General features: G+C 39.1%; 2 protein-coding genes across 3 annotated transcripts in view; both read right to left on the bottom strand.

Annotated features, from left to right (window-relative positions):
• LOC104377313 (gamma-aminobutyric acid receptor subunit rho-2) overlaps positions 1-4,698 on the bottom strand; it is a 40,915-nt gene extending 36,217 nt beyond the window's left edge. The window contains exon 1 of the mRNA XM_086608200.1: positions 4,356-4,698. Coding sequence (XP_086464326.1) covers positions 4,356-4,543 — 188 coding nt within the window. The 5' untranslated portion in view covers positions 4,544-4,698. The remainder of the gene's footprint in view (positions 1-4,355) is intronic.
• A 1,327-nt stretch (positions 4,699-6,025) lies between these two features.
• The window catches only part of UBE2J1 (ubiquitin conjugating enzyme E2 J1), a 33,848-nt gene continuing 27,092 nt past the window's right edge, over positions 6,026-12,781 (bottom strand). For both annotated transcript variants that reach the window (XM_086631288.1, XM_086631289.1), the window contains one exon: positions 6,026-7,637. In XM_086631288.1, coding sequence (XP_086487414.1) covers positions 7,368-7,637 — 270 coding nt within the window. In that variant the 3' untranslated portion in view covers positions 6,026-7,367. The remainder of the gene's footprint in view (positions 7,638-12,781) is intronic.

The following is a 12,781-nucleotide window of genomic DNA, read 5'->3' as shown; positions in this document are numbered from 1 at the left end:
AGCCATCAACAATAACATAAGCAGAGGGTAAAATTCCCAAGGATGTTTCATGCAGAGGCACAGCCTACATGGACAACTACACAACAGCAGCATGGTCAGAGAGGGCAACATCAGCCACAGCAGAGAAGTCATAACTGCAAACACAAACCACAGCTGGAGCACACAGCCAAGGCAGGAGGTTTGCTTCTCAGATCTGCTGTTGCCGTTTGTGCACGTGCACGTTTCTCCCCGCTTTTGTTTCACTTTGCAAATTGGCCCTGCTGTGATGCTGCAGTGTTGGTGAAAAAACCTCAGGAGGCATCAGACCTTGCACAACCGGAGGCTGCACAACACCCTGGACTTGAACCCCAGGCAAGAAACACACCTGTAAAAAATGGTTATCAACATTTTAGCCATGAAGCCGCTTACAAATAGTGCATTTTCTGAGAAGTCACCAGAGAGCAGAGGGGATCAGTAGAGGCTGAGAGGTATCACAGGCCAGAAGACTTTGCTGCACCTGGTGGAAAGTTGGGGAAACAATGCAGGCCTGGACAGCGATGGAGGGAGCAGACCTGCCAGCAGCAGCCGTTTCAGTGGGGCTCAGCAGAATACTTGCCCCAGGAGACCACTGTTTGAGAAGTCAGTCCATGTGCTGAGCCTCGTGCTGCCGTGCCCTGATGGTCTACTTCTGCTTCTGGGTCCCAAACTAAGGCTGGCATGTAGCATGTCCTGGAAATGACATCTCTAATGAGATACTCCAAATCACTACCACGTCCAAAAACCTCCTCAGGAAGCCTTTAGTTAACAGAAGCTCAAAGCAACTTCTGTTTCAAAACCAGAGTGTTTCTGCTGGCTAAAGCATGAGGCTTTGGGGAGCCGTCAGGAGAGAGGAATAAACAGACTCTGAGCCGGACTGGGTCTGTCTGTCCCGTGCAGAGGCCATTAGAAACACGACATTCACAGGCACAATCAAGATGGCAAATGTCTCCTGAACCCTCTCTTCTAGGACAATTTATGCAGAGCAATAAACATTACCAGAGGCACTATTAGCAATTTTTATAGAGCAATAAACATTAACAAAAGCACTGTTTTTCAGAGTTTCTCTTTTTCTGCGTGGAAATTCTGCCCAGCTGGATAGTCTAGGAGGACTGCTGGCATTTGTTTGCGATTCCTGAGATGCAGCCACCACAAGGTTACTGAAGAGTACCCCAAAGTGTCTCCAATCCAGTGATGGACATGCCAACAGCACTTGCTTGGCACTTGCAGGAAGGCTGGTGCTCCGAGGCGGCTACAAGCACACACACGCAGGCACTGCAGTCAGTACTACACGCTGCAAATCCGACATGGCCTGGCAGCAGCACACAGCTCCCTGGAAAATCCCAGCTAGCAACACGGCAGCAGAGACCGTGGCCCATCTGACGCGCGCGCCTGCACCTTTCCAACACTTACAGCGTCTCCTTCAGCACCAAAGACTTTACCTCCTCTCTGGAAATTTATTCCCTGGTGTGTAGGGAACGCTGGGGCCAACGTCTCCAGCCCAGCGGTCACTCAGGTGACTCTGACAGGTTTTACTTGGCAGTTGACTTATCACTTAATTTCTCTAAAACAGAATGAAATGCAAAGCTTTTTAAGCAACAAATCTGTTAGTTCATGAGCCCTTGGTTTCGTGCACCATTCGCCAGCCTGTCCATCAGCAAAAAGGCTCTCAACTTCATACAAATGGGTGTCACTGAATCCCTTCACCCAGCTTTGTAAGGTAAGAGACAGGGACCGTATCCCCGAAAAACGTAAAAATCCTGCCATCACAGTGCAAAGCCAGGAGCTGCTACTTGATGAGCACACGCCAATTTCCTACACAAAGCCTGGGCTCTCCAGAGCATAACACGAAGCTGCTCCAGGCAATGGTCAGGGCAATGCTGTACAGAGGCAGATGCTTCTAAGTCACACCTCGATTTGTACAAGAGTCAGGTTATCAGTGAGGTGGGGGGCAGGAGTAAGAGAAGATGAAACACGACACAGTTTCTAATTAAGCGAGCGCTCTCCATTCAGCATGCGGAGTGAGGTACCATTGTCATAGAAAAAAATAATGCATTACAGTTCAATATTAATGTTAAACACACGGAGTAATTAAGGATGCACAGGCAACCCCTAGCCTGGCATTTCTTACTGGGTTCCTAACTCCACAGCCCTAGCCTGGCTTTACCCTATTCCTTTCCCACGAAGGCACAGGCTCAACAAGTTCTCCGCGTACGGCCGACAGGCAGCTGTCTGCCAAGACAGAACATCTACACAACGTCCAAGTAACGAACTACAGAACTGAAGCTGTTCTGCACTCGCACAACCCAAGTTAGCTTCTTGAAATCAGCATAAAGATCAGGCTGTTGTATCACAAAATATCAAAACTGATCAAACATAGGAATCCATTTTCTTGGCTAATATGTTTGCTGTAAAATTACATTTACTGTAAAATACATTTACATTTCTTAGGGTAAGTCAGTGAGAGAAATATTAAGCAGAAAATATGATGCAGTTACTAAAAAGGACACTGTTTTCATTTCTCTTACATGACTAGAAAACCTGCATAGGAACTGGTTTTAACTTCCTTTTACTAGAAGAATCCATTATCCATCGCTGCTTTAGAGACAACTGTATTTTTTTTCTATATAACTGGAAATTTAAGATATCAGTGTCATTGTTCCATACACTTCTTTTTTTAAAATATTGCAGAAATCTCTATCTTTAAAATATCATTCACATTTAATAGCCCCTAAACTTTGTATGTTTTTAAATAAGTACATTGTTTGCATAGAAAATGTAAAAAAAAAAAAAAATATCTATATGAGAGACATATAGGTCCTCAGGTTCTACCTAGCTGGAAAATTGTTCATTAAAATAATAATTTCACAGGAAACTAAATAGTATCATTCTTTACCGTAAATTTATCTACATAAATAATTTTAGCAGTGCTTTTATTTCCACTCTATCACAACTTCACAAAAACAATGGCACTGTAGAAACTGTAATTTATTTTTGCATTGTTCAAATAAAGTACAAAATATTCACACAACTTACTACCCCAGAGAATGGCACCACTTTTAGATAAAATCACTTTTAAAAGGAAGATGCGTACTATTTTGTTACTTCAAAGTAGATGCTCTCTACTACATGCGAATAATTTGCAAGAAAATGCTGCTGTCGATCTTCTGTGTTTCCCAGAGCACAGACTTAGAAAAATTTTCAGAGTTAAATGAAAGATCTCATTCAGTAACAGAGATTCTGTGGGAATTCTATTCTAAATCAGTGGCAAAACTTCAGCTCGCTTGAGGATTTCAGGCCGTACCTGTTTCAGCTTTATAACATTTATGTCACTAAAAGCATAGGCTGCTGTATATTTCAGTAAGTGGCACAAATCTGAGAGAGTATTAGGTATTCTTTGCTTTCAAATGTATCACAACATTTCTTTGTAAAACATTCAAGTAACAACACTCCCTATAAAAAGAAAGCATTGACTGTTAAATCAAAAAAGCCATGAAAATAAATGAAAAGCTAAAGGGTTACAACCACAGTGAAGCCATTTAATAAGATGGATTAACCCAATTTTATTTTTGAGCCCTCAGAACAATGAACGATCTTGTAAGATACAATTGCCACTGGATGACATAACTACAACAAAAAGGATAACATACTTCGGACTGTCTGACAGGTTTGGAAGATTATCTTTTCTAATGTAAACCTCCGGTCAAATCTCAGCAACAGTACATCTAATAAACTTTACTAAGACCTTTAACTCTTTCCTGTGCCTTTGCTTGACTTTAAAATATGTATTTTTTTAAAGTTTCCATGTATTTCTTCAAAATGTATTTTTAATTTTACAATCCCTGGGTAACTTGCAGGGATTTGTATGTTATTAATTAATACCACACATGCTAACTGACACCTCCCACCTCTAATTGTTAGAAAACAACACCCAATTTCACGTGAATATAAGTAGCACAGACGTTCCAGCAAGCAGGGGAAATAACCTGCTCTTGAAACGGTGCCGGAACAACACGCAGATTTGAACACCTCTATTAATTGTAATTTCTCTGAATTCTCTCAGTAATTCACGTATACAGCTAAGAATATTTTTACCACGATCCATGCTGAAGTGGTCAACTCACCTGCATAACCTGCCTCATTAAGAGTTAATTAACATTAGCATTAAATGTGTCCATTCACAGTTAATGATTATACTATCAGAGACTATTATAGAAACATTTTCTGTAAAGCTGTTTGCACACACAACCACACTGACAGGGCAGATTTTTATGTCTATGTAGTCACGTATTTAAAAGAAACGTATGTAAAAGGAACAGAGGTGTTTTACCAACCCTTACCTCGCCTTCTGCACCTCGAGCTGGCTCGTCCACCTCCTCCTCCTGTGTTTTCTGCTTTCCACAAGAAGAACTAAGCAAAAGATTAACAACAGGAGTTTTGCAAAATAAGGCATCTCGCTGGAAACGGGAGTCGGGCACTCTGCGCTCCAGTAACCTCCTGCAGTACAAGTCCTCCCAGGTTTAAACATTGAATCAACCCTGATTCCGGCGTCGGGCGTTCGCTGGCGATCGGCGGTGGAAACACTGCTTTCCCGACGTGATGTTCTGGACAGGCTTCCAAGGGCTTCTCGCTCAAAGCTTTTCCCTCATCACCGCTTAACGATTGGCCATTACTCGTGAAGTTTGCCTCACCGAACGGTTCCGCTGGGTCCTAAAGGATATTTACTAAAGCCATTATATAAAAACCCGCAATTCCGCACGCCAGCTTTTTGCTCAATCCCCTAATCTCAGGACAGCGCTATCCTTCTGCCAGACCGTGTAAAACCGGGCTGTCCCTTCGCGTTAGGCTTTCCAGATTTTCTGTTCCTTCGCGTGGCATCTTTTTCAACTGGAAGCCGCCTGTGTCACATTTGAGACGTATATAATTGTAAAATGTACATATTTTGATGGTTTTATAGCAGCTGAGATTTTATTTTCCAATTTAGTCTGGGTCCTTATGCTGTTAAAGACAGAAGATAGCTATTTCCTCTGAAAATGATGATTTTATTTACTGTTAACTTTTAAAGGAAAATTAAAACACAGTAACCTCCAAAGTATCTATACATGCAATAGACTCTTTACATAAATCAAGTCACCATTAATATTTATTTTTTCAAACAGGAATTTGCACAATCAGGAGTTTTGATTTTTATTTTAAAAGTCTGAAATAAAAACGAAAAGCTACAAAGCAGCTATTTCTTTAATCACAAGGAAGAGGCTGTTTGCAGAAACCATGGGAAGCTTATTTTCTCATAGCCCATTCAAAGAGCCGTCTTGACGGCCTCTTTGCAGGAGAATTAGCTGCTTTACTAATAACCAGCTGTGGCACAGGTACGAGAGCAAAAGTTTGCTTGGCACAGCACTGAGTCTCTAGGAAAGGAAAAGCACATTCAGAGGAAAGGGGTCAAAACCAGGAAAAGCTGTCTTTTGGGTCAGACCTCTTTCAGAATTCTCTTCTGTGAGTCCAGGTTTGCAATACTTGAACAGAACAGGTATTCAAGCAACATACCAACTAGGCAACACAGTACTTTGATTTTAGAGTACCTCTGGAGAGGTTTTTTTGGGTTTTGGTGTGGTTTTTTGGTGGGAGTTGTAATGTTTTTTTTTTTATTTCTAATGTAATAAATATACAAATTAGGTAAAAATACATCAGTTAACATATTGACATAAAATTGTTCTGCAGCAGAATGTGTAAGTAACTGCTGAACACACTACATTTACCTGAACTTCTTAAGAAAACTGTTTTTTGATCTTTGCTCCATTGTACCTGAAAACAAGATTATCAACAATCCCACAAGAAATACTAAAAAAGAATTCAGGTTTTGGTTTTTAATTTCCACATCCTCCTTAAGACACACAAGAGGCTTTCCTTATTTTTAAAGTAGCTGTTTCAAAACACTAATACATACTATATTTAACAAAATCTAGAAAAGCTGTAGTTTCATAAATAGTAGTAGTTTCATAAATAGGTAGTTTCATAAATACTTCCTGAGAAACAGGATGAGAGTCACATGTCAGTGATATCATGTTTGACAGCAACAAAATTAAAGTTAGTTAAATTTCATTGTCTTTGAAATAAAGAAGACAGGATACATTTAAATCTGATCAATAATACAAGAGGAAAATAATCCCAGCCATTGGTTTCTTCTACTTCACTGCAATACTTAAACATTCACAGCCAAACCCTCTCAAAACACTAACAAACATAGGTCTGTTGCTTGTATATGTGATTTCATAGCATTCTTTAATATTGCCAGTTATTTGTTTTTTTTTTAATAAACTAATAATGCAGAAAGGCTCTGGGTAAAATATTGATGTTAGGTCTAAAAAAAAAAAAAGAAACAAAAAAACAAACAAAAGGCCATTTGATACTTGAAACATAACCGAAGACTGGCTTGAAAGTCTTTATTATTACCAAGGTTTTAATAAATATTTCTCTTAAGCATATCCATATATACGAGAGTTTAAGTATAATAAGGTCTAAATTCTCTTTAGTAAATAAAACCACATATGAAACATTCAGTTCGACACATTATGTATATTTCTGGTATAATTAAAAGACAATAGCTCTGGGTAAATAATTATATTACATATTTATAACTATTGCAAGAATAGACATGTTTTATATAATCTTCAAATTTAAAAAAACCCAAGATATACAATTGAGAGTATAAGACGACGACATTCAAATCTTGCAAAAGATTATCCAATCTTTCTTCCAAAAAATAAAAATCAAAACAATGCAAGTAGTTTTCTGGCCCCTTCCTTCCTCCCTTACTCCTTTCCCCCCTTTCACACACACAAAGCAGCATCAGAACCAATGTGTATGTGTAGCGCGTCAGGGTAAATAAAAGTGGTTACAAACTGTATCCTCTCTAAATTACGAGTTCACTGGACACAAACACATAGTAGCATTTCATTTTAGAATTCCTTCTCCAATGTCAAATCCTGTACTAACTTAGATGGTTTGATTAATCGCATTATGTTCCGCAAAAAAGTGAATCAACCACTTTCTAGAAATTGCCTTTTCTAGTTAACAAATTACTCCAGTTGAATCGCCTCCCACATGCCTTAATGTTACTATTCCTCTGCACTGTTTCTCCAAGTATCTAGCTGGCACTCAGTTAACACTTCTGGTAGTTAAAACGTCCAACTTTGCTTTGCTTACAAGTAATGTAACTGTAGGTACATTAACATTCATAAGGATTTAAGCGTAAATACAAAAAATAACCTTTGTAAACAGTTCTCACGTCATACCCAACACAGAACGTTCAATGAAGCGTTCAAGCCACTGCTGTTACAACAGAAACAACCTTACAACTCAAAAACATACTCATTAGCCAAACATATTCTACGAAATATAAGAGCTGCCAATGCAAAAGTCAGAAGGACAATCAGAACAGTCGATCCAGTGTGGTTCATGTTGGCTCTTGGCTGCTGTACCCGATTAAAGTCAGTTGAAGACGGAGCCCGTCTCTGACTCTGCTGCTGGGCACGGCGCTGCCGAGGACTCATGGATGTGCTAGTGGGCACAGGTGGAGCACGCTCTTGACTGGCTGCTGCACCGCTATTCTGAGTTTCAGACTAAAAAGGAAACATGGAGAGTTGTGAGGTAAGATAGTGCATAAGATCAGGAAGGAATAAAATCATTAGGGCTAAATTGCATTCCTCAGATAAATGATAATACTTGAAAGCCTGATAATACTCACTAGTAGTTATGAGATTGTTATATGTATCATTTTTGTCCATATGCTGTCTTGAGAAGAAGCCTATTTCAAGCTGCAAATTAGCAGTTCTAAGGACAAGAAAAATCTGAAGTCTGTCAAACAATATTTGAATTCTAGATTTGTTCCAAATCAAGATATTTCAAACATCTTTGTCTAGGATTTGCCTAACTCTCTGCAATTCAAGAAATCTTTAATAGCCCTCCAAAGAGCTAAGTCTGAGGATTTGTAATGTCACCTATATTGAAGTAGAGGAGGGCAAGAAAGGAAGGAGGTAAGTCCAGAGAACTCTAATTAAGCAATGCTGCACTGCTTCCAGTGGACAGCAGGCTCCACAAGTCTGCTCTCATCATCACCAACAACACTGGAAAAAAACAAACAAAACCCCCGAACACAAAACACCCAAGTGATTCCAGCAAAAATTACTGAGCACTGTACCTATGTCTGCACATACCTATTGCCCCCTACTGGTCAAACGTCAATGGCCTGTTATATGTAGTAAAAGAATAAACGTAGGCAACTGATACGCAGCTCAGGAGAGTATTAGTCTACGGAAAATCATTAGTCAGTTTGTAAGATTGAAACTAGGGCTTCTGATACTCCACTGGCTGAATCCTGCTTGCAATACTAAAAGGCTCAAAATTCCAATGTTTTAATATTAAAACGTGATACAGCACAGTTGTTGGAAACATAAAATGGAACCTTGTCAAAATTTTAAGTGTTTAAAAAAAGGTAGCTCTGACAAATAGTTATTTTTTTGAAGTCTTTTTTCACTTCTCAGAACAGTTTGCAGGTATTCCCACTTAAAGCAACTTGCAGCTATTTCTCAAAGTTAGCTTTCCTACTTCCCGCCTTCTAAAAGACTGATTATCATTAGAGCAGGTAAAACTAGAATTCTGGACATTTCATATTCGCTTCCAAGCAAAAGTCTTTTAATGGACACACTGTCTGTAACGCTAAGCACTGTTTTTGCCATGCTACTATATCCACAAAAGATATGCTTTCCACATGGCCAGACAGGGAATGTCCTCAACTATGTATTAGGTTTGATGACACACAAGACAGTAAGCAGTACTTGGTCCCGTGACTCTTTGGTCATGTATTCTGCATGTGGGAGAAGAATCTCCAAACTTTCACCCAGTTAGTGATTTAACTAGCCCAGGAAAGAGATATTCCTTTCCTGCCTCCTCATCACTAGTATTTCCCATTGTTTATTATCACCAAGAAAGTACTGATGTAATTACTCACCACATTTGACAACTTGCCTGTTTACACAGGTTTCTTGCCTACGCAAGCAACCAGCTCGGGTAGCTTCAAAGAAAAATGTTTTTAAAAGCTTTATTTTATCAGCAGACACAGCCAAGAACACCACGAGCAGCTTGCCAAGACTTCCACTACACTGCAGAAGAAAGTCATTCTGCTTCATACTGAACCCACTTGAAGGGTCCTCATGCCAAGGAAAATAAAGACTTAGGGACGCTGAGCCTTTGAAAACAAAGTTCCTAGATTCATCTACACTCTCATCTTTCAGAAGGAGAGAAGTGAATTCAGGAAGCAAGAACTGAAAATTCAGCTGGCGAAGTGTTATTCTTAATGTAGTTTTTAAATAAAGGAAAAAAGTAGTCTAGAAATATTCCTGATCCTTCATACTTACTAGCTAAAGTAACCAGCACTATCTGTCTCACATCTGTGTTTCTTCACAACACTGCAAATTTTTAGTTCAACAATAAACCAGAAGGATCCTTTTCTGAACGAGACAAGGTGCCATACACTGACATGAACGGAGCTGTAATTCAAGACAAACCTCAATGACAACTGAGGTTTAAATTATGTTTTTAGAGGAATTGTATAGATGCATCAGGGCAGCAGAAGACTGAGTGCTGCACCCAAAGCTGAGCTAGTTCACTGCCTTGAGATTCCCAACATAATCAATGACCAAGTATTAGCAGAAATGCAAAAGCAAGTCAGATAAGAGAGGAGTGATCAATACCCAATATAAATTTGGGACCAGATGCTAGTATATCTTAAATAATATATACAACTAGATAAAGATTTGACTTGTTTGAAAACTTAATAATTAAGAATTCAAAAAATGGCAGATGAGCTGTACAGCAAGTTTTTAAAATCTCCTTAAGCAAAAATGTCAAGATTTTTAGACTAACGCAACATCTCGCATGACATAATTTCCATCCAATTTTAAGTCATCTTCTGTCAAACCATACTGGAAATGTTGAGGATGAGGGCTTAGTAGACGAAAAATAAAAATATAAAAATATAAATAAGAGCTACATTGTAGCCACCTTTAGCATCTGATCTTTACAGTCACTGAATATGCACTTTGTGTCATATTATTTCTGAAGCTTCTGAAACTGTAAGGACTGGTAGAAAACTTTGCTCCAAGGACATCTGAGTTTGATAAATAAGGCTAGTTAGTAAAATGTACACATTTTAGAATAAACAAAAAGTTCTATCATATAACAAAATGCAAGTAAGGAAATTTACACTATGTTCAGTCTACTGAAGAATGGTACCATTCACTGCATCACTTATGTCTCCAAGTTATTTTAAAAATTTTTATCAGAATGCTGGAAATCTTAAATAAACATCTTAGAAGGGATGCTTTAAAAAAACATAGCAAACTCTAGGAACTCAGAAGCATATACATCCTCTGGGTTACTGAAGCCTCTTTCAGTCATATTCATGATCTCAGAGAGACACAGAAATATGAAAATATAAGGACAGGTGAAATACTTGTTTATCCATAAAACCTCCAACTGAAAAACAGCTGAAGTTTGACACAGTATGGCTTAAAGGTTAATAAGAAATATGTCTATTTTTTAATGAATCAAAGTCGGGCCAAGCACTCCTGATTGCCAAGACATTTAAAATTGTTGCTACAGAATACTGCACGAATCTTAAGACACCACTTAATAGTGATAAAAGGAAACACTTTTTAACAATATATCATTCAGAACACACATGATTAAGGGCTTCTATAAATCTCATGCATCAGAACATAGCATCGTCTTCTCACAAAAACCTCCCTCATCAGTTCAAGATTAGATGACTTCAGTTACACTCCTCATTGAAATGCTTCATCTAGCCAGTATATTAGTGCAGGACACTACTACAGTATATTGTTTAATAACAAGTGTACTGAGGTTTAATATATTCCCAGGTTATCATAAAAATAGTCTAACCACAGTTTTTAGCTTGTCACTTTATAATGCTTATCAAGTATCACTTATATTCATTAACTGTAAGCACCAAGGTGGGACATCATTCCATGTCAATACGCTAAAAGTAGGTTGCTACAGGCATGGTAGGAGTTTAGACTCCCATAATAGTCCATGTGGATTTAGTCAGTGCAATCAGGGGAACAAGACAGAGCAATGTAGCCTACCAGCCTCTGTTGCTCAGTGCGTTGTAGTGCTCTTCAGCCTCCACTAACTAGTCCCACAGACTGTGACGAGAGTTTTGGTACCAACTTTTAGGTTACCACTGGCATAGTAGGTGACTTAATCTGGACCTGAGTATCTACAATTTACTCATTAAAAAACATTGTTTTGCTCAGATGTGGAAGAATCTGATTTTCTTGATGCTAGGGGCAATTACTTTTATCAAGCCAACCTCCAGCAGTTGCTTGCAATTTGAATACTACAATAGGAGTAATGTACCATTACTTTACCTTGAGTAGATGTCAACAGTTATTACAAATTTAAGAAAAAAAAAGATGTATGTGTATATATTGCCAGAAGTAGTCTAGTCAGAGGTGTTTTCTGCATCAGCTTCAGACTCCTCAGAAGTACTATGCTGCACAAGGCTTTAGGTAGCCTATTGTTTTAGCCTCGAATAATGCTTAAAAAGCCTGTTCTTTGCAGCTCTGCATCCTTTTACTCAGGCTGCTGTGGCAGCGTTTTCCAGAGCCTCCACGGCAGCATTGTTCCTTTTATTGTTTTCACGCTGTTGTACTCATTGCCTTGCACCTGCAAACCTCAATAATATTATGACAAGCTCTCCTGGGAAGTAACTATCACTGGTGTGAGAATCAACTCCTTCCCCTCTTTTTTCTTCATTCAAAGATAAGTCATTGAAATATTTGATAAATATTCTCTAATATATAGGTACAAAAATGTTAACAGCCAATGTGCAACGTTTGCACTGGCGCTGCACTTCAGTCATTGCTAACAGGGCCATTAACGGGACCTACCAATGAGCAGGTCTTGATGAAAAGTACACAGCACTAGGCGAAAAGCATGGAGAAAAGTCATCTTCATCATCACCACATGCTGCACTGGAGAGACAACCTCTACTCCTCTGTCTGCTTTTTAAACAGCAGGAACTCAGGAAATACACTTTCAACATTGCACTGGGAAAGTATTTAGTCTTCAGCTAAAGAGCAGATCAAAGTGGACACTGTAGTAATTTTAACTGTGGCATCAAGATACTCACTGCTGGTCTGGTAAAAAGTTAAGAGGAAGGAGGGAGAGAGGAAGGGAGGGAAATGACCTAGAAGATGAGGTCAGGCAGTGAAAGCCCAAAAGTCCAGAACATGGAGTGCACCTCTCCAACAATATAGACAAACACACCCACGCAACAATTACATTACACAGTAAGTCTCTTCACAGGCAAAAACCTGTAAGACTAAAGTACTGAATAACACAACAGTTCAAACTACAACAGCATTGCTGTTAATACAACCATTGCCATTACTAAAACACAAACTACTATTCATAGAATCATAGAGTGGTTTGGGTTGGAAGGGACCTCAAAGATCATCTAGTTCCAACCCCCCCTGCAATGGGCAGGGAAACCCTCCACTACACCAGGTTGCTCAAAGCCTCATCCAGCCTGGCCTTGAACACTTCCAGGGATGCGGCATCCACAACTTCTCTGGGCAACCTGTTCCAGTGTCTCACCACCCTCAATGTAAAAAATTTCTTCCTTATATCTAATCTAAATCTGACCTCTTTAAAGCCATTGCCCCTTGTCTTATCACTATAT

Source organism: Tauraco erythrolophus, chromosome 2, assembly GCF_009769465.1.
Source record: "Tauraco erythrolophus isolate bTauEry1 chromosome 2, bTauEry1.pri, whole genome shotgun sequence".
In the NCBI taxonomy this organism is placed as follows: Eukaryota; Metazoa; Chordata; class Aves; order Musophagiformes; family Musophagidae; genus Tauraco; species Tauraco erythrolophus.
Note: the sequence above shows the minus strand (reverse complement) of the source record. Positions and strands in the feature narration are given on the sequence as shown.